The sequence below is a fragment of the Geotrypetes seraphini genome, chromosome 8 (genome assembly GCF_902459505.1).
Source record: "Geotrypetes seraphini chromosome 8, aGeoSer1.1, whole genome shotgun sequence".
Lineage (NCBI taxonomy): Eukaryota > Metazoa > Chordata > Amphibia > Gymnophiona > Dermophiidae > Geotrypetes > Geotrypetes seraphini.
Window position 1 is genome coordinate 156,289,334 of NC_047091.1, and position 21,828 is coordinate 156,311,161.

Sequence of the window (21,828 nt, forward strand, 5' to 3'; positions counted from 1 at the left end):
AAGGGAGGTAGAGAATTTTCAGGTATCTTAAGAATCTCCATAAAATATCGTTTTATCATATCTCGAGGGGAAACTGATAAAATTTTAGGAAAATTTACAATCCGCAGGTTATTAGCCCAAGTATTGTTCTCCAAGGCTTCCAATTTCCTCCTCATAATTGTGTTATCTTTAACCAATTGATCTTGATTTTGTTTAACAGTTATTAACTCTTTATTGGTTTCCTGCTTTAATAAAGATATATCTTGTTTTAAAGAGTTAATTTCTTCTTTCTGTACTTTTATTTCTGTATCCAAATTTTTTATTTGAGGATTTAGGGTATTCCCCAAATTCACTACCAAATCCCAAAGAGCTTCTAATGTGACTTGTGGGGGTTTGACCACTGAAAATAATTGTGTTTGTGTGGTTAGAGTCTGTTCTTGAAGCTGGTTTACCTCAATGAAGCCTTGTCTTCCTTCAGCACTAGATGTCCCGGTTACAGGCTGAGATGTTTCATTCAGCGAGCCCTCCAACATGCTTGCCTCTCGAGAAGAGAGAACTTCCTGTCTGGCTGCACTCTGATCTCGCGGTGAGCTGGCTGCCTGTGGCTGTGGCTGGTGAGGTGGCGTCTGTTCGTCAGGGCTCAAAGAGATGTCAGGCCCTAAGGAGTTCGCCGCAGTGATACTCTCCGGCAGCGTTCCCAGCGGTAATGTCCCTGGCGATCCTTGTTCTCGTTGTAGTCGCCGTATGAAATCATCAATTGTAGCCGACGGGGGTATCGAGCGTCGGGAGGCAACACCAGCGCTTTTCCCCCTTCTTTTCGGCATTTCTTATTGAAGGTGAGAGCAAAGTTGCAGGCGTCTGAGCAGCAGTTAGTAAGTTGCGGCCATCTTGGATCAAAATCCTTATGCCCCATTTTTGTCCAAAAATTCATCCAAGTCAAAAACGCCAAGAAAAAGACCTATTGGACATGGGCAGGGTCAGCAAAGTGATGGACTGGACACCCAAACATTGCACCAGAGTAGTGGGGTACCTTACAGGGCACTGCTGTGAACTTCACAAAAAGGGTGCCACATACACATCTCACCACAACTACCTTATAGATCTTGGTGAACCACCAAAACACCCCCCAGAACCGACTAGACCCACCTACCACCCCAATAGTCTTTATAATAATAATAATAATAATTTTATTCTTATATACCGCAATACCAAAAAAGTACAAACAACAAGGTGAGCTAATATATGGGATAGAGATAAAATACAAATTAGAATAACGGAATTAAAAATAGATAAAGACAGAAAGCACTTACAAAGCATTTATGGCTTTACATTTACTTATATGGCAGTACATAAGGGTTGGGGTGTTTTTGGGGGGAGTGTACATGTTTCACCATGCATGCAGTGGTCAGAGTTGCTTATGAGCCTGGGTCCTCCTCTCCATGGTTCACTAGCCCACCCCCCAGACTACTTAAGCCACCTCTGTGCAGCTCTACTAGGCTTTCCTATACCAGGCTGCCAGATGCTGATGTTCTGCAGGCAGATATATAAAGTTGTTATTACGATTTTTATGGCAGTGGGGGGGGGGGGGTGGAGGGGTCAGTGATCACTGGGGGAGTGTGTAGGTGTCTGTACTTTGTCCCTACAGTGGTTATCCAGTCATTTTGGATACCTTCTTAAGACTTAGACCTGGTTTTAGATGTCCTAAGTAACAAAGTCCCAGTTCCGTCTACACAGTGTTGTAACACTTTCGGTTATACATGCAGTACAACTAAGTCTTCGGTTATACATGCAGTACGACTAAGTCTAGGACGGCCCACGTCCAGCCCGAATCCCACTCTCACAACTCCTAAAACGCCCCTTTTAGCTCTGGGCGTAGTGCAGCACTGTGAAGGCCTAAGTCATTTTTAGATACATCTAAAACCCGGTTCGATTATTGGCACTTGGATGACTTGTCTCACTGATCGTATAAGTGCCAATTTAGGCCGGTTTTTAGACATATTTCTGTTTCGATTATGAGCCCCATACTGTATGTATTTCTAGATGTCTGTGTCTGTTATCAGACAGTTACAAAGAATACTGATTGATCTTTCTGTTATAATTTATTTATTTAATTTTCTATACCGTTCTCCCAGGGGAGCTAATGGTTTACATGAATTTATTCAGGTACTTAAGCATATTTCCCAGTGGGCTCACAGTCTATCTAATGTACCTGGGGCAATGGGGGGATTAAGTGACTTGCCAAGGGTCACAAGGAGCAGCGTGGGTTTGAACCTATAACCTCAGGGTGCTGAGGCTGTAGCTTTAACCACTGCGCCACAGAGAGGCTTGAGAGCTACATAAGTGTTAGAGCTGGTTGCACTCAGGTAGGTGGCTTGTTAATTTCCACCTTGATGTCAGTTAGAGTTATGTTGGCATTGATTTTTTGCCTTTGACTTGTTGCAGGGCTGAACAGAATTGGCTGCTTGGGGAGAACCCGTTTCCCGCCTTCTTATCTTTCCTTTTATAGGAATCGTCAACTGCTTTGATACAAACTGAGGAGCTAAGGCATAGCCCAAAGATGCAGGAGGTAGACCTGAGAGAAAAAAGTAGATGATGCCTTCTACAAACTCACGAGTAAAGGAGAATAACCTACTGGTTCAAGACTCATATGCCTTGCTACTAGAAAGAAGATTATCAAGGTAAGAACCTAATCTTTCCATATAGCTCTGTGTTTGTAAAACTATACATGAATATACATTTATTTATTAGGATTTATTTACCCCCTCCCCTTTTGAAGGAATTCATTCAAGGCAAGAATACATCAAACATGGGTAATAGACAATTACAGCAGTAAAAAAATTCAAATAACAATAAATAGTATGGCATGTACAGTGTTACAATGTCAGCACAATACATAATAAAACATTTTAATAGACAGCAAAGGCTATAAGCAAGTTGGAACATATAGATAAGATGGAGTAACAGGAATTAGAAAATAAGAAGACTAATTTAAAGAACGTTAATATACATATGCCAGTAGTTTTATTGTGACAAGCAAACAGGTCTGGATTGAAACATTTTCACTTTCAAAACATAGGGACCCTTTTGCCAAACTGTGGTAAAAATGGCCTTAGTGCATCCCTATGTGGGTCATTCCCACATGCTAAGGCCATTTTTCCGCATGAGTAAAAGGGCCACTTTTTCTTTTTTTTAAATTAATGGCCATGTGCTAATTTTACTATTAGTGCATGGCCATTAGCATGTGAGCCCCTACTGCTACTTACTCATGCGCTAATCAGTTAGTGTCTGAGAGTGCCCCGTGGTAAGGTCTTTTTGCTGCACTAAGCACACATAAGTACGTATTGCATCTTAATAAAAAGACCCCATGCTACATGGGACAAGCAATATTCTCTGTAAAGCCTTTATGTTTGTTAGATCGCTTTTAATTGTATGGGAATATTAAAACCTTTGTTAGAAAAATTATTAGCCAAAATATCAGGTAAATTTGAAATATTAGGTAAATTTGAAATCATGGCAAATGTTACGTTGTTTAACTGGCACTCTGCAACTTCCAGAAAATCAAGTCTTCTTCCCACAGAAAAAAACATAATTAATGGTTTTACTAACCTCCTGCTCTGTTGGGTAGAAGCCCAGAGCACGCATTATAAAGGGAACTTCCTTTAAGGGAATGTATGTTGACATTTGTCTGGCCTCCATCGTACCAATACCCTTGTTACGCAACTGTGCATAGTAAAAATAGTCTTCCAGTTCCTATGTGCATACAAAACAACACAGCAATTTCAGTTTCAGAACAGAAAGCACAGTTACTTACCTTAACAGGTGTTATCCGGGGACAGCAGGCAGCTATTTTCACATCTGGGTGACATCATCAACGGAGCCCAGTGGTAAAAGTGTATTTCCACTTTAAGTTTTTGAAACTTCACAACTGCCTGCACTTGTGCGAGTGCACATGTGCGAGTGCCTTCCTGCCCATCGCCAGCTCGCAGTACCTCAGTTCCATAAGTAAGCTAAGAAGCCAACCAGGGGAGGTGGGAGGGTTGTGAGAATATCTGACTGCTGTCCCTGGATAACACCTGTTAAGGTAACTGTGCTTTATCCTAGGACAAACAGGCAGCATATTCTCACATGTGGGACATCCTAGCTAATATAATGGGATGGAAGAAGAGTTGACCATTAAGAAGAAAATTAATTCTGTAATATTGCTTGGCCGAAACGACCATCTTGCCTGGAATAGGAATCTAGACAGTAGTGAGATGTGAATGTGTGAATTGAGGACCAAGTAGCTTCTTTGCAAATTTCACCAATGGGAGTGGAACATAAGAAAGCCATTGATGCTGCCATAGCTCGTACCTTGTGTGCTGTAACTCATCCCTCAAGTTGCAGCCCAGCCTGAGCATAGCAGAAGGAAATACAGAGTGCTAAGCATGTGGAAATAGTTCTCTTGGTTACAAGTCAGCCCAGTCTGTTAGAATCAAAAGAGATGAACAATTGAGGTGAAGTTCTGTGTGGCTTAGTCCGTTGTATGTAGTAAGACAAGGCACACTTACAGTCCAGTATATGAAGAGCTGTTTCTCCAGGATAAGAATGAGGCTTTGGGGAAAAGACTGGAAGCACAATGGATTGATTAAAGTGAAATTCCGAGACTAGTTTTGGAAGGAATTTAGGATGGGTCTGGAGAATCACCTTATCAGGATGAAATACTGTGTATGATGGATCGGAGATTAATGCTTGAAGTTCACTCACTTCCCGAGAGGAAGTGTACGAGATCAAGAAGACCACTTTCCAAGTGAGAAACTTAAGATGAGTAGAAGCCATTGGTTCAAATGGTGGCTTCGTCAAACTGGTGAGAACTACATTAAAATCCCATACAACTGGAGGAGGTTTGGCCGGAGGTTTGGAGTAGAAAAGTCCCTTCATAAACCTGGAAACAAGCAGATGAGGGGCCAGAGATTTATGGTTGACAGGAACATGAAAAGCACTAATAGCACTGAGGTGAACTGACAGAAGTGGTTTTTAGCCCCAAATTGGATAAATGAAGAAGGTAGTCCAACACTGAAGAGAGAGAAGAGGAGGAAGCATCTTAGTGATGAAGAGTACACCATGAATTGAAGTGAGTCCACTTATGTTGATAGCACTGCTATGTAGAAGGGTTTCTGGAAGCAGCTATAATGGCTTGAACTGATTCAGAAAGATTGAGATCTGCTGGAGTCAGACTGAGAAGTACCAAGCTGTCAGATGCAGAGATTGCAGGTTGGGATGTAACAGAGATCCTTGACTCTGAGTGAGCATAGATGGAAAGGTTTGCAATGGAACTGGATTCTTGGTACTCAGCTGAAGTAGAAGGGAGAACCAAGGCTGTTAAGGCCACATAGGAGCTATCAGGATTATGGTGGCTGACTCATTCTTGAGCTTGACTAAAGTCTTGAGAATTAGAGGGATTGGTGGAAATGCATAGCGGAATTTGTCCATCCAATCCAGAAGAAAAGCATCTGCCCTGAGACAATGAGGAGAGTACTGCCTTGAGCAGAATTGAGGCAATTTGTGATTGTGGGGAGAAGCAAATAGTTCTATTTGAGAGTCCCACATAGTAAGAAGATGTGGTGTAAGACTTTGGAGTTGGATGTGGTGTAAGACTTTGGACTCTTGTGGCTGAAGAAATCTGCTTAGTTTAATGGCTAGAGTATTCAGCTTTCCTTGTAGAAATATGTTTCAAGCAATTGCCCAATTCCATATGCCTTCCGCCTCTTGACAAAGAAGGAGAGAGCCTGTTCCTCCTTGTTTGTTGATGTAGAAACATAGAAATTGACGGCAGAAAAGGGCCACAGCCCATCGAATCTGCCCATACCAATGACCCACTCCCTGACTTTTACTCCCCTAAAGATCCCACGTGAATATCCCATTTTCTCTTAAAATCTGACACGCTGTTGGCCTCAATCACCTGCTGAGTTAGCTCATTCCAATGATCGACTACCCTTTCGGTGAAGAAGTACTTCCTGGCATCACCTTGAAATTTCCCTCCCCTGATTTTCAGCGAGTGCCCTCTGGTCACCGAGGGCCCTGAAAGACTGAAGATATCATCTTTCACCTCTATACGCCCCATGATATACTTAAAGGTCTCAATCATGTCTCCCCTCTCTCTTTGCTCCTCCAGTGAGTACATCCGTAGTTTTTTTAGCCTTTCTTCATACGTGAGATCCCTGAGCCCCAAGACCATCCTGGTAGCCATTCGCTGAACCGACTCAATTCTCAACACATCTTTCCGGTAGTGTGGTCTCCAGAATTGAACACAATACTCGAGATGAGGTCTCACCATGGATCTGTACAGTGGCATTATGACTTCAGGTTTTCTGCTGACAAAACCCCTACGGATGCAGCCCATCATTTGTCTTGCCTTGGACGAAGCCTTCTCCACATGATTGGCAGCCTTCATATCATCGCTAATGATCACTCCTAAATCACGTTCCACCTTGGTCCTGGACAAGGTTTCACCATTTAGTGTGTAAGTCCTGTGTGGATTTTTTTTGCCTAGGTGCATCACTTTACATTTTTTAGCATTGAAGCTTAGCTGCCAAGTTGATGACCACTGTTCCAGCTGCCGTAGATCCTGCGTCATAAAGTCAGGCACACTGCTTTTGCCTACTATGTTGCATAGTTTGGCGGCGTCGGCAAACAGTGATACTTTTCCTCTAAGCCCTTGGGTCAAATCTCTTATGAATAAATTGAATAGACTCGGCCCTAAGATAGAGCCCTGAGGTACTCCACTCGTCACTGCTGACGTTTTGGAGGGGGTAACGTTTACTATCACCCTTTGAAGCCTACCACCTAGCCAATCCCTAACCCATGTAGTGAGTGTATCCCCTAATCCCATAGATTTTATTTTGTTCAACAGCCTACGGTGTGGGACGCTATCAAAAGCTTTGCTGAAGTCCAAATATATCATGTCCAGGGACTCCCCGGCATCCAGATGACTAGTCACCCAGTCAAAGAAATCATTCAGATTAGATTGGCAGGACTTTCCCCTGGTAAATCCGTGTTGGTGTGGATCACGTAAATTTTCTTCGTCCAGAATTTTGTCGAGTTTCTGTTTGATCAGTGTTTCCATGAATTTGCACACTATGGATGTAAGACTCACCGGTCTGTAATTTTCTGTCTCTGTTCTGCAGCCCTTTTTGTGGAGTGTTTTCCAGTCCAGGGGTACTTTTCCCGTGCGCATGGAAAGATTGAAGAGCACGGATAGTGGTTCAGCCAGAACTTCACACAGCTCTCTGAGTACCCTGGGGTGTAGATTGTCAGGTCCCATGGCTTTGTCTACTTTGAGTCTTGAAAGTTCGTTGTAGACGCTACTGGGTGTAAACTCGTAATCATGAAACAGGTCATTTTGGCTGTCTCTTGTCTGTAGTTGTGGACCAGCTCCCGGTGCTTCACAGGTGAATACTGAGCAGAAGTATTTGTTTAGTAGTTCTGCCTTGGTAGAATCAGATTCTGCGTAGTTTCCGTCTGATTGCCTAAGGCTTCTATCCCATCCTTGTTTCTCTTCCTGTTGCTAATGTACCTGAAGAAGGATTTATCCCTTTTTTAATGTTCCGTGCTAGATCTTCCTCTGTTCGAAGTTTGGCTTCCCTGACTGCCTTTTTGACAGCTTTAGATCTGGCCAGATAGTCTTCTTTTGCCTCCCTTTTCCCAAGATGTTTGTAGGTGATAAATGCTTCTTTTTTCTTTTTAATGAGGTCCGAAATTTCCTTGCTGAACCATTGTGGTTTTTTGTTTCTCCGGCGTTTGCTTACTGTATTTATGTATCGGCTAGATGCTTCGTTCAGGATGGATTTTAGATTTGACCACATAGTTTCCGGATTGTCAGTTTCTGCATGGTTTTGCAGCTCTTGATGGACAAAGTCTCTCATGTGGTCGAAATCTGTGCCCCTAAAGTTGAGGACCCTTGTTGCTGTGTTTGATTTAGAGAAGCCTTTCCTGAGGTTGAGCCATACCATGTTGTGGTCACTGGAGGCCAGCGTGTCTCCTACTGATACCTCCGAGACACTGTCTCCATTTGTGAGTACCAGGTCCAGTATTGCCTGTTCCCTGGTGGGCTCTAATACCATTTGTTTGAGTTGTGCACCCTTAATGGAGATTAATATTCTTCTGCTACCACTCGTAGTCACGGAGAGGGTGTTCCAGTCTGCATCTGGCATGTTGAAGTCCCCTAACAGTACTGTGTCACCACGCAAAGTGATGTTCTCTATGTCCTCAATCAATTCCTTGTCTTTGTCTTCCTGTTGTCTTGGAGGCCTGTACACCACACCGAGGTAAAGGCATTTTTCATTCCCTCTGGCCAGGTTTACCCAAAGTGATTCCCCTGTGTATCTAACCTCTGTGATCCTGGTAGTTTTAATATTATCCTTAGTGTATAGTGCTACCCCCCTCCTAATTTGCCCTTTCTGTCCCGTCGAAGTAGATTGTAGCCTGGTATAACCATATCCCACCCATGCGAGTCTGTGAACCAGGTCTCGGATATCGCTACATCACTATTTGAATGTGTGAACAAGGAGTACTTGGTTGGAAATGAGCTCTAACAGGTTGATGTGGAATGTCTTCTCCTGAGCAGACCTTGTGTCCTGAGACTGTCTAGGTGAGCCCCCCAAGCATACATGGATGCCTCCATGGTGAGTACTTTCTGATGTGGAGGACTGTGAAACAGCAGACCCCTGGAAAGATTTGATGCATCCATCCACCACTGAAGGGATTGACGAAGTGGTGAGGTGACTGTGATCTCTTGAGATAAGGGACCAAGAGCTTGAGATCATTGAGATACTAGAGTCTACTGAGCTGTTCTGAGATGAAGTCTGGCGAAGGGGGTAATATGAACTATGGAGACCATGTGACCCATGAGGCGCATCATCTGTCATTCTGAGATGGATTTCAGAGTAGAGACTTGAATACAAAGATGAATCAAAGTGTCTTGTCTTTGTTGAGTAGAAATACCCTGAGGTGAACAGTGTCTAACAGGGTTCCTATGAAAAGAAGTAGTTGAGCGGGTTGAAGTTGCAACTTCAGGAAGTTGATTTTGAACCCTAGGAGTTGAAGAAATTTTATTGTGAATTGTGTTGACGATTGAACTGGAGGGGATACAGCCTTTATCAGCCAGTCATCTAAATATGGAAACATTTGAAATCCGTGACTACGAAGAGTTGTTGCCACAACCACCAGGCACTTGGTGAATACTCTTGGAGAAAAAGCACTTCTTCGCTCTGCAGAAAATGAAGAACTGGGGTACTGCGAGCTGACATCGGGCAGGAAGGCACTCGTGCATGTGCGGTGCGGGCAGTTACGAAGTTTCTAAAATCTTAAAGTGGCAATACACTTTTACCCCTGTCTGTACCGGGCACCATGGATGACATCACCCACATGTGAGAATATGCTCCCTGCTTGTCCTAAGATAATGCATGCCCGGCTCACTGGGCTGGATTCTGTAAATGGTGCTTAAATTGGTGGTGTCTACACAAATAGATGCCGGCCAAGTGTCAATCATACTTAGGCACCATTAACAGAATCATGGTTATTGATGTCTAAGAAAAAACTTAAATGCCTGCAATGTAGGCACCTAATTCCCGCTCCAACCCTAACCACACCCACTTAAGCGTAAGACACCATTAGGCATCCTGCTGTAGATGCATTACCGGTGCCTACACTGTAAAGATGCCTTCCAGCACCTACTTTTGTTTAATGAGATTTTAATTGGTTTTAAATGATGTAGTCAATTACCGCACCAATTAAAGCCTATTAAAACAATTTAGTTAGGCACTTCTCTAGAAATCATTCTATGACGTTCAGCTCCTCAAAAAGGGTAGTGACACATCACTAGAATACATGCGAGCTACAATCATCGATGAGCTCCATTATCACCCATTGGGTATTTTGTTACTATATCGTCCACCAATCCCTTGGAATAAATCCTCCGAACTCGTTTTTGAGACCATAACAAGCGCTTTTCTAAAATTTCAAAGATTATTGTTGATATTAATTTCCACCTAGACAATAACACTAGCAAGGATGCGATTGAATTCAACAACTTTCTCACCTCTCTGGGCTTTCCCTCTCCTGAGTGCTCTCCAACCCATGAAATGTAGCACACTCTAGACATCATCAGTTTCCTTGACCTTACTGATTACAAAATTTTAGCTGAAGATGTTTGTTGGGAACATATGTCTTGGTCCGACCACTTTTTAGGTCCCAAATGTCTCCCCATTTTCATGTCTCACCTTGGGGTTCAACCCCATGCCACAAAATGTATTACCTTCCGCAAAAAAATTGTGAGTGAACAGTTCTGGACCCAATTTCTTAACCAGTTTTCCTTCTGACCTAAGCTTGATGCCCCAGAAACCAATTGGCACAACTGGGTAAACCTCTCTGAGACTACCTACTACTCTCTTGCTCCTCTATCTACTAAAACTGTCTCCTACTCCCGTAAGGCCCCCTGAACTGAAGCAGAAATGCCGAATACTGGAGCGTAAATGGAAAAAAATCTAAATCCCCTGCGGATAGATAGTCTTGGAGAGACAGTATTAAGCTTTATAATACAGTACTAAAAAAAAAGCAATGAATAATTTCTACGGTGATAAAATCACTAGATCCAATAACCAAAGCAGTACATTGTTTAACATCTGGCGCTCCTTAACCTATAAAAACAACTCCTCTATATTCCCCTCCTCTCCAGCAGCGGATGACCTAGCAAAATTTTTCAATGAAAAGCTCTTTTCCATCAGCAGTCACAATTCTCTGGTGCCCAGCGATACTAACCCTATCCCAATAGACAGATCCTGGACAATCTTTGAGCATGTATCCGAAACCCAGGTTTCTAAATTGTGCCACAAATTAAGATCTTGCAGATATGCCCTGGACCCATTTCCTTCTTACCTATATAAGAAAATTCCCACATGGGCTATTTTATCTCTCACCAGACTTATAAACTCTGCCTTACTATCAGGCCTATTTTCTGTAGAAATGGGACACATTGCCCTGACCCCATTACTGAAAAAAGCCGATCTAGAACCATCTTCATCATCTAGCTACCGTCCTATAGCGAATATTCCTCTCCTGACCAAAATGCTAGAGGCTATCATATCTACTCAGCTCTCATCTTATTTAGAAAGATTCTCCATTCTCTTACCTTGCCATTATGGCTTCAGACCCAATTTTCAGCACCGAATCCCTACTGGCCTCATTAACTTATTACACTCTTGTAATAAGTTTGTAATCCTATTACAACTCAATCTATCTGCGGCCTTTGATGTTGTCCACCATGATATTCTAATTTACCAACTTTCTGAGATAGGCATTGATTCCACAGTCTTAGACTGGTTCTTGAAATTCTTACACTGTTAACATGAATGGCACCATGTCATCTCCTTGGAAACCATTATGTGGAGTCCCACAGGAGTCACCTCTGTATGTCTTCAATCTAGTTCCCTTTGAAACATAATATTCATATGCAGATGACATCCTTGTCCTTGTTGAGATACCTCACTGAGAATATAATAGCATGCATAATGAAACTCCAATCCTGGGCCCTCACTATACAAATGAAGCTGAATTGAGTCCAAAACAAAACTATTTTGGCTTGGCTCATAATTAGATCAGCTACCCATGCTCATTTCATTACCTTCTGGTCCCACACTGCAGATTGAATTTTCAATCAAAGTTTTGGGCATCATTATTAACTCTACACTTTCATTTAATGACCATTTCAACTCTCTGGTAAAAAAAATGTTTTTTTAGTCTTCACATGTTGAGAAAAGTGAGATCCTGTTTCCACCACCATTTTGCTGTCCTTGTACAATCAATCATTCTTTCCAGGCTGGACTATTGTAACTCCATCTATCTAAGTCTAACCAAGAAAAGTCTTCAAAGACTTCAGGGATCCAGAATACTGCGGCTAGGTTGATCTTCGCAAAAAGTAAATTTGACCATGTTTCCTCGCTTCTGTCAAAACTTCACTGGCTTCCAGTAATTTCTAGGGTTCACTTTAAATGTGTCTGCTTAACATTCAAGATCCTGCATGGCATTTTTTCCCCCCCCCCTCCTAATCCCACTATCTTGGTTTTCTACGAGACCTGACACTACCAGATCCACCCAAAAACTTAAACTATCTTTCCCCTCGTTAAAATGTGTTATCTATGCGGGAAAATTAGGGAAATCTCTTTTCTTCAAAATCACTGAGCTTTGGAATAACCTGCCTGCCCTGCTGCAGAATCTGGGCTTCTTCCAATTATTCAGAAAGCATCTGAAAACTTGGCTATTCTCAAAAATGTAAATCTCGCTACCTTCTTTATAATCACTAATTCTTATTATGTTTTTCCTTCCTTATATTAAAGTTCCTGTAAACCGTGCCGAGCTCTATCTTTATGGAGAGGATGCGGTATATAAACGTGATGTCTAGTTTAGTTTAGGGTGGCTCCCGCCGCTTAACTTACAGCGTCATTTATAGAATATCTATCACTATCTTTTATACAATACTCACAAGCAGAGATGCCCATGACATAATTGGATGTAAATGAACAGATTTCAAATGCATGATCTAGGTTTTCAAGGTGCCAAGGCTTCTAGACATATATGTAAAATTTATTAAATGTCATCATTAACCTGTGATAACAATTATTTTAATTTTGAGACCAGCTGTGAACCAGATATCTTAGATATAATACAAATGCAAGGCCAAATTTTCTTATTTTATGAATTGGTCTTATAGTTGGAATGTTGACAGCAGTACTTCTCAAAGAATATTTTATAAAAATGCAGACAATAACAAAGGTTCCAGTTACAGCAGGACTTCAGGCAGGAGTAGCAAAACTGAATTTTATGATAGTAGATATTCTCCAAGTTGAACTTTTGATGAAATTACAACAGTCTCTGATGTTATTAACATTATTAAAACTACCTTGCCTGTGATAATGTGTGGTCACAAGAAGCTGCCTGATAAATGAAAATCTCTAGGGGTATGAGGTGGGAGAGGTTTCCACAAGATCACAAAGTCCAAATTGTCTTTTTATTTTTAAAGTGTGCTTACTTTGAATAGTTCTCCATCTCTTCCACCATCCAACATACCATAGAATGGAATCAAATCCTCTCCCCCCAGAGATGCAACTGCTTCCAAAGCACTGCAAGAACAAACAACAGCTAAAACACCATGATGACTAAAGTCTAACTAAAGAGAATAAAAAATGTGATCTGTAAATCTGCAGTTTGTGATCTCTTGAACTGGTTCAAAAAAATGAAACAGATTAACCAAAACTAGTAAGGTCCACACAAAGTTAATCAAAATAGAGATTAAGTCAATCAAATGAAGGATAAGAATCTCAGAGATGCCACTACATGGATCATAATGATATTACCCATATAAGGAATTGTGGCGTGGGTGTCTTTCATAGATTCAAAAAACCTTCATATATTAAAAAAGACTTAATTCGTCAAATTTTTATTATATTTTAATTATTACTCAAAAACTTTTTGTTAATTTTTATTTTTCTCAAACCTTTATCATAAATACCATAATAATTTAGTTAAATAAAGAATTGTTCATTTATATCTTATTTTATATTTTACTCAGCAACTGATTTGTATTTTTACATTACTTAGCAGCTCAGGGAATTGCAACTGGCACTGATAGTTGTTAAGCTCATTTGCAATTTTTCTACTATTTTTTTTCTGCTTTCCTTAGCAGCTCAGAAGATTACAACCAGCATTAATAGTTGTAACTGGGCCATACAAGTGACCATGTGTAGGGGAAGAATCTATATTATTACAAAGTTTGGTGGTATTCGCTACTACAACCCTTCTCCACTCCCTCATCTGCTTTTGTTTTGACCACTACAACCTTACTAGGCTGAACCACCTCTCTATAAATCAATCTTTTCAAAGTTCATCCATGTAACTCATCTTTTGGCAATGTCACTACATTCAAATAACCCTAATCAAATAATCCCTATCCATTTCCACATACAAATGAATATGAAAGGTCTGAATTGTGCATGCGATCATATGATGGTTCCTCACTACCTTTTACCTTTCCCGATATCCTACATCATGAACTGTACTCATTGGGTGAAGAATTCTTATCTACAGGACTGGATTTAGGCACAAATGCTGATTGGTGCTGGAGCTGCCATTGCCATGCCTTGACCGAGCCTTGGTCCAGCTGTACCTTAGTTCTCAACATGTGGTACACGTACCATTGTCGGGAGGTATGTGGTGCTGGCACTGTATGTCTTCCAACCTCCTTCTGTTGTCACATATTTCTCGCCTTCCTCGTCTTCTCTCCCCAACCTCCTCTGGACCAGCAGCAGCAGCTCACTGTGTACTTTTAACTTCCCTACACAGCTACCGCTAGTGTTAGTTTAGCTGCAGTTCCATCAGGCAGCCTCGGGGCCTTTGCTAGGCTGGTCCGCCTCTGATGATGTAACTTCCTCTTTCATCAGAGGCAGGCCGGCCTAGCAAAGGCCCCGCCTGATGAAACTGCAGCTAAACTAACATTAGCAGCAGCTGTGTGGGGAAGTTAAAAGCACACAGTGAGTTGCCACTAGGGAGAGGTACTGCTCGACAGGGGAGGAGGAAAAGGGTAAGGAGACGAAGTACTGCTGTACATGGAGAAGGGGGAGGAGAGAAGGGAGAAGGAGTACTGCTGGACATGGGGAGAGGAAGAGGTGTTGCTGGACAGGAGAAGAGGGAAAGAGAAAAGAAAAGAGTTACTGCTAGACATGAGGAAGGGGAGGAAGTAAGGGAGAAGGGGTACTGCTGGACATGGGGAGAGGAAGAGGTGTTGCTGGACAGGAGAAGAGGGAAAGAGAAAAGAAAAGAGTTACTGCTAGACATGAGGAAGGGGAGGAAGTAAGGGAGAAGGGGTACTGCTGGACATGGAGAGATGCTGCTGGACGAGGGGGTGGGAAAGGGAAGGGAGAAGAGGTACTGCTGGACATGGGGAAGGGGGAGGTGGGAAGGGAGAAGGGGTATTGCTGGACATGGGGAGAGGGAGAGGTGCTGCTGGGCAGGGGGAGGGAAAGGGAAGAGAAAATAGGTGCTGCTGGACCTGGCAGAAGGGGAAGAGCTGCTGGACTTGAAGGAGAAGGGGAGGGAAAGGAAAGATGCTGCATGCTGGAGGGAAGGGTGAGATGGTGCATGGGGAGAGAGCATATTGTGAGTGGGGTTGGGGGAGGTAGGAAGGAAGGAAGTAAAATTGTTGCAGGAGGAGTGAGAGTGATGAGAGAGGGAGAATTGGACATGGGGTAGAAGAGAATGAGAAATGGTGCATGGGGAGAGAGCATGCTAGTTGTGAGTGGGGTCGGGGAGAGGTGGACTGGGGCGAAGGAAGGAGAGATGTCACGCTTGAGGGTAGGGGCCAGAAGAAGAGAGATCACGCAGGAGGCAGGAAGTGTTGGACTCATAGAGAGAGAGAGAGGGAGAGATAGATGGGGAGGACAGAAAGGAGGGAAGGAAAAATGTCACAGAGGGGAAGGGGGAGAGAGTAAAGAGTGGAAAGTTGGACTCATGGAGGGAGGGAGGGAGAGAGAGAGAGATGTTGGGGGAGGGAAGAAGGGCTGAGGAAAGGAAGCTTACAGGAGGAAAAGAGAAAGAAATGTTGGAGTGGTGGAAAGGAGGGAAAAATGTAGGACTGGGAGGGGGCAGAAAGGAGGAAGGGAGAGAGAAATTTTATACTGGGGGGGAAAATATGACTCAAGGAAAGGAGAGATGTAAAACCAGGGAATGGAAAGGAAAGAGGGGAGTCTGATAGCCCTATAGAAATAATAAATAGTAACAGTAGAGAGAGATGCCAGATTGTGGGAAGAAGAAGAGAGAAATGCAAGACTGTGGGAAGGGGGGAAAGGAAGGAGAAAGATGTCGGACCACTGAGAGGAGGGAGGGAAGGAGAGAGATGTTGGACTACTAGGGGGAGAGAGGGAAGGAGAGAGATGTCAGACCATGGAAACAGGGAGGGGAGAGAGATAGGAAGGGAAGGTAAAACATGGAAAAGTAGATTTTGAGAAGAAAACCGAAAAATGAAAAAAATTTTAATGTTAAAAGTTAATGCCAAAGATGGATGCAGGGCAGAAAGTGAAGGAGAGAAAACCAGTCTGTAGGGATGGAGGTCTGATAAGTTCTGATCCAGGGCATCAGAACACAGGCAGGTCAGAACACAGGCAGTTCTGAACCAGGCCAGGTTGGCACACTGATCTAGGCCCTGTGTGTGGATCTAGGCCCTGAGTAAGGCTCTGTGCCCCTGAGAAAGAATTATGAATTATTCCCATTCCCTCTCCCTTCTTGCCATGCAGCCATTCTAAGTAAAGGAAAATGCTAGCATCTTGTCACAAGACCCTTGTCACATATTAACCTAACACAGGTTTACCCTTATCCCTTATATGGGCAACAATCAGACTGCCTACGTGCAGGCCCTGAGCTTAAGGCTTATCAAGAGAGCTTAAGAAGTATGCATTATAACCTTTGTACTGTCACATGCTTATCTTATTTGAGCTGTCCTTATTTGGAAAGGACATCAGCTGACAGGCATTGCATCTGTGCTCTGTCCACGTGTTAATCAGGCCCTTGTCTAAGTGCTGAGTTGGAGGATGATCACGAGGTAAAAGCACAAGGTAAAGGGAGGGTGATCACGATGTAGAAGCATGTATCTTTCTTTGTATCCACCAATGTAAAAGCATGTACCTTTGTACCCACCAATCATGAGATGTATAAACGAGTGAGTTACTATGATGTCATTAGCTTAGAAGCATAATAAAGAGGGACTTGGAGCTAGCCCCTGGCAGCGCCTCCTTCTCGACTCTAAGACTGCGTGTGTTTCCTGTGTGGAATTCCTACAAGTAGTGCTGGGAAACAGGGACCTTCGCCAACCCTTGCCCTGCTTGCTCCATCTGACGATTAGACTTGGTGAACCTCATCCTCCAGGATCCCTTTGAGTAAGTATGGGTAATTCCCTGTCAGACTTACAGCGTGCTCATGTGAAAGAATTGAAGAATATTCTGAGACATACAGATAGAGAGGCCTCTGATTCACAGTTAAACTGTTTAGTACAAGAGATAGGAGAGCACTGCTCCCAGTATTCAGAAAAGGGATTATTAACATTAGAAGATTGGCTTAGAGTCGGGAAAGTTTTGTATGCTGAGCCTATGGCCTCGGCAGCCATGTTAATTTTATGGCATCAGTGCGAGCATGCCTTGGAAATGGTAGGGACAGAGGCGCATTCCAAGGTGGCAATGGTTTCATTAACCGTTCCCCCACCTGACTATTCAAGTCAGAACACATATCCAAAAAACATACCTAAGCACAGGTATCCCAAGCTCCTTTACAGAAACATTAGTGCAACCTTTAAGCGCGTTTCAAGCAATGATAAAAAAGACCAGAGAGGAAGGGCCATTAGCAGCAGAGGACACGAAAGATTTAATTCAAGCCTATCCAGTCATATCTGCCCAAGATCCTAATGGTTCAGGACAGATAGCAACTTATCAGCCATTATCCTTTGCTATACTGTGAGAAATCTGTAAATCTATTTCGGAGACAGGTTTAAAAAGTGATTTCACAGCCAGGTTATTTGAATCCATGGCTGGAGCGCATACTTTAATACCATAAGACTAGAAAGACATTATGCACATGGTATTGACTACGGGTCAAAATGTTATGTGGGATAGTGAGTATCAAAGGGAAGCTCAACGAAGAGTTTTGCAGTCTGGAGAGCATTATACCCCAGATCATAGAAACATAGAAACATAGAAATAGACAGCAGATAAGGGCCACGGCCCATCAAGTCTGCCCACTCCAATGACCCTCCCTATCTATCTTTGCGGATAGATCCCATATGTCTGTCCCATCTGGCCTTAAAATCTGGCACGCTGCTGGCCTCAATAACCTGAAGTGGAAGACTATTCCAGCGATCAACCACCCTTTCGGTGAAGAAGAACTTCCTAGTGTCACCGTGCAGTTTCCCGCCCCTGATTTTCCACTGTGCCCCCTTGTTGCCGCAGGACCCTTGAAAAAGAAGATATCCTCTTCCACCTCGATGCGACCTGTGAGGTACTTGAATGTCTCGATCATATCTCCCCTCTCTCTACATTCCTCGAGTGAGTAGAGCTGCAACTTCCCTAATCACTCCTCATATGGGAGCTCCTTGAGTCCCGAGACCATCCTGGTGGCCATTCTCTGGACCGATTCCAGTCTCAGCACATCCTTGCGGTAATGTGGCCTCCAAAATTGCACACAGTACTCCAGGTGCGGTCTCACCATGGATCTATTCAGTGGCATAATGACTTCAGGTTTACGGCTGACGAAACTCCTGCGTATGCAACCTATGATTTGCCTTGCTTTGGATGAAGCTTGCTCTACTTGATTTGCAGACTTCATGTCTTCCCTGACAATCACCCCTAAGTCTCTTTCTGCTTCAGTTTTTGTCAAGATCTCGCCATTTAGGGTGTAAATCCTGCATGGATTTCGGCTTCCCAGGTGCATGACTTTGCATTTTTTGGCATTGAAACTGAGTTGCCAGGACCTAGACCAGTGCTCCAGTAGAAGTAGGTCATGCATCATATCGTCTGCCATTGAATTTTTGTCTGCTGTGCTTTTGCTCACTACATTGCTTAGTTTGGCATCATCGGCGAATAATGTTATTCTACCTCGGAGCCCTTCTATCAAGTCTCTTATGTAGATGTTGAACAAGATCGGGCCCAGGACGGAGCCCTGTGGCACTCCACTTATCACCTCTGACATTTCGGAGGGGGTGCCATTCACCACTACCCTCTGAAGCCTACCTCCAAGCCAGTTCCCAACCCATTTGGTCAATGTGTCGCCCAAACCTAAAGAACTCATCTTGCTCAGCAACCTGCGATGTGGTACGCTATCAAATGCTTTGCTGAAATCCAGGTAGACGATGTCCAGGGACTCACCAACATCCAGCTTCCTCGTCACCCAGTCAAAGAAGCTGATCAGGTTGGATTGGCAGGATCTCCCCTTAGTAAATCCATGTTGGTGGGGATCCTGTAGATTCTCCTCGTCCATGATCCTATCCAATTGGCGTTTGATTAGGGTTTCCATTAGTTTGCTCACTATTGATGTGAGACTCACTGGTCTGTAATTTGCCATCTCCATCCTGGAGCCTTTCTTGTGGAGTGGAATGACGTTAGCTGTCTTCCAGTCCAGTTATATGGAACAGGTAATTTCTCCACTATTCCCCAACAAGGTGTCCTTCCAACAGAAACGCTGACAATAAGTAGTCAGTGTGCCTCTGGTAAGGTTAGAACTGTTGAGGAATGTAGAGAACTTCAAAGGGACCTGGACAAACTGAGTGAGTGGGCAAATAAATGGCAGATGAGCTTCAATGTGGAGAAACGTAAAGTCATACACATGGGAAAAGGAAACCCGATGTACAATTACACGATGGGGGGGATATTATTGGGGGAAGGCAACCTAGAAAGAGACTTGGGGGTTATTATAGATAGAACAATGAAACCAGCGGGTATCACTACCAGAAGCAAGGAAGTTATCCTCCCGCTGTATAGGGCGATGGTGAGACCGCATCTGGAGTACTGCGTTCAATACTGGTCGCCGTATCTTAAGAAAGATATGGCGGTACTTGAGAGGGTCCAGAGAAGAGCAACAAAAATGATAAAGTGCATGGAGAACCTTTCGTATGCTGAGAGATTAGAGAAGCTGGGGCTCTTCTCCCTAGAAAAGCGGAGACTTAGAGGGGATATGATAGAAACTTACAAGATCATGAAGGGTATAGAGAAAGTAGAGAGGGACAGATTCTTTAGACTGGCTGGGGAAACAAAAACTAGAGGGCACTCGGAAAAGTTGAAGGGAGACAGATTCAGAACAAATGCCAGGAAGTTCTTCTTCACTCAGAGGGTGGTGGACATCTGGAATGCGCTTCCAGAAGAAGTGGTAGAACAAAGTGCGATTGTGGGATTCAAAATGAGACTGGACAAGTTCCTGAAGGAAAAGGGGATTGAGGGGTACAAATAGAGGGGTACTATGCAATACGGAATACTTTAGAGTAATAGATGACTTACAGGTCATTTGACCTGGGGGGCCGCAGCGGGAGCGGACTGCTGGGCATGATGGACCTGTGGTCTGACTCAGTAGAGGCGATGCTTATGTTCTTATGTTATGTTCTTAACTTATAAACAGGTTAGGGCGACTGCCTGATACTTATCTAAAATGAAAAAGAAACAAAAACAGGAGATGTGGTTAGAGGTTTGGAGGTGCTGGAATTATCTTAATAGAACTGAGAAATATTAAACTTCAGAGTGGATATAAAGACTGCTTCTGTGAGTGAGAAAAATAGGACTGTCTGCCAGCAAGAATGTGTGTTTTTCTTATCTGCCTGCATGAATGTGTGTGTTTTTTTTCTGTGACTGAAGAGAAATTAGCGAAGGAGGAGCTGGTCAAAAGCTTTAGAGAGAGAATGGGGATTTTAACCTCTTATCTTTATAACCCTTATATTTGTAAATTTGAGAGTTGGTTCAGAAAATAACAACAATAAATTATATTTTTGTAAATCAGTTGAAATACTGGTGACTAAGATGTGGGGTGCTAATTATCCCTCATAAATTAGAGTCACTGTTAAATTTCTAAAATCACTTTGACACTGTGGCTAGGGTCATTTCTTCCCCAAACTACCTGACCTTTGCACATCTTATCAAGTTTGTTGACAGACTACAGCCCAGGTCCCTTTGTTTGCAACTCTTCAGTACTGATACCTTTAATGTTATCTCGGTTTGTCCAAAATTAGAAGGATATGAAGGATGTGTCCTTCCATAGCATTTGCCCATTCTGAGTAAGCCAGTCATTAACTGGATGGCAGGACTCACTCAGAGGTGAATTTAAACTTTTTTGACAGGTAATCTCTTTAAGATGGAACCTACTACGGTAATAGCAATGTTTACATATTAATCAACTTGCAATCTAAGTTTATTACAGAAAACAGTGGGTAAGTGATTACGTCACTGACTGAATTGTCCCCAGATATGGAATGCCTTCCCAGATAATTTCCCTTAAGGTAAGCTATTTCTGAGTCATGTTATTACAAGAATTAATAGCCTCCTCATTGAGTGGGCGAAAATTATAATTTGAATATTAATTGTACTTTGGTAATCTGATGGAAGAACGAATTACTGATTCATAAAGAAAAATGCTGGCTTCTGGAACTCTCCAGTGTTTGTAATAAAGAAATGACACCAGACAATTTTACTGCTGCTATTTTTGCACAATTAACTTGTAATCCTTTAATGATTGTTATTTGCTTGCTAACTTTTCTTAGCCTTCCTTCACCTTCTGCTGGAGAAGCATGGGAGCAAAGAATGCAATATAACATTTGGGAAATCTTATGAAAATAAATCAACCAATGGGCCCTTTACAGTGTGGCACTCCAAATCCTAACATAATTCCGATAAAAAGGAAGGTTTTGGTAATAGACCTTAAACATTGATTTTTCACCCTTCCTCTACATCCAGATGATAAAGCAAATATCTTAATAGCAGCTCTGAAAATAAAAACTGAATGGAGTTCTGAATTGACCACACATTTAAAACATTACGGATTGTGCATTGTACCTGAAAAAGTTCAGAAGCGGTATCCTTATATTTATTTGGGTCACAAATTACTGCAATCATTTGCAGCTCCTATCATTATTACTTTAAAACTTAATTAAGACAAACAACCTTCAGATTTGATCTATATAACACCAGACATTCAAAAAGTGATAGCGATTATTAACCAGCATTTATTAACGCAATGGGTTGATAAGATTCAGGATAATATAGCACTTTCCTTATTAATCCTCCCGCAGAAACGCCAACCCAT

At 42.7% G+C, this 21,828-nt stretch overlaps 1 protein-coding gene across 3 annotated transcripts in view; it reads right to left on the reverse strand.

Annotated features, from left to right (window-relative positions):
• Positions 1 to 21,828, reverse strand: part of CFAP251 (cilia and flagella associated protein 251) — a 171,579-nt gene that overhangs the window by 32,464 nt on the left and 117,287 nt on the right. For all 3 annotated transcript variants that reach the window (XM_033957400.1, XM_033957401.1, XM_033957402.1), the window contains 2 exons: positions 13,040 to 13,130; positions 3,586 to 3,729 (listed from right to left, as the gene is read on the reverse strand). In XM_033957400.1, coding sequence (XP_033813291.1) covers positions 3,586 to 3,729; positions 13,040 to 13,130 — 235 coding nt within the window. The remainder of the gene's footprint in view (positions 1 to 3,585; positions 3,730 to 13,039; positions 13,131 to 21,828) is intronic.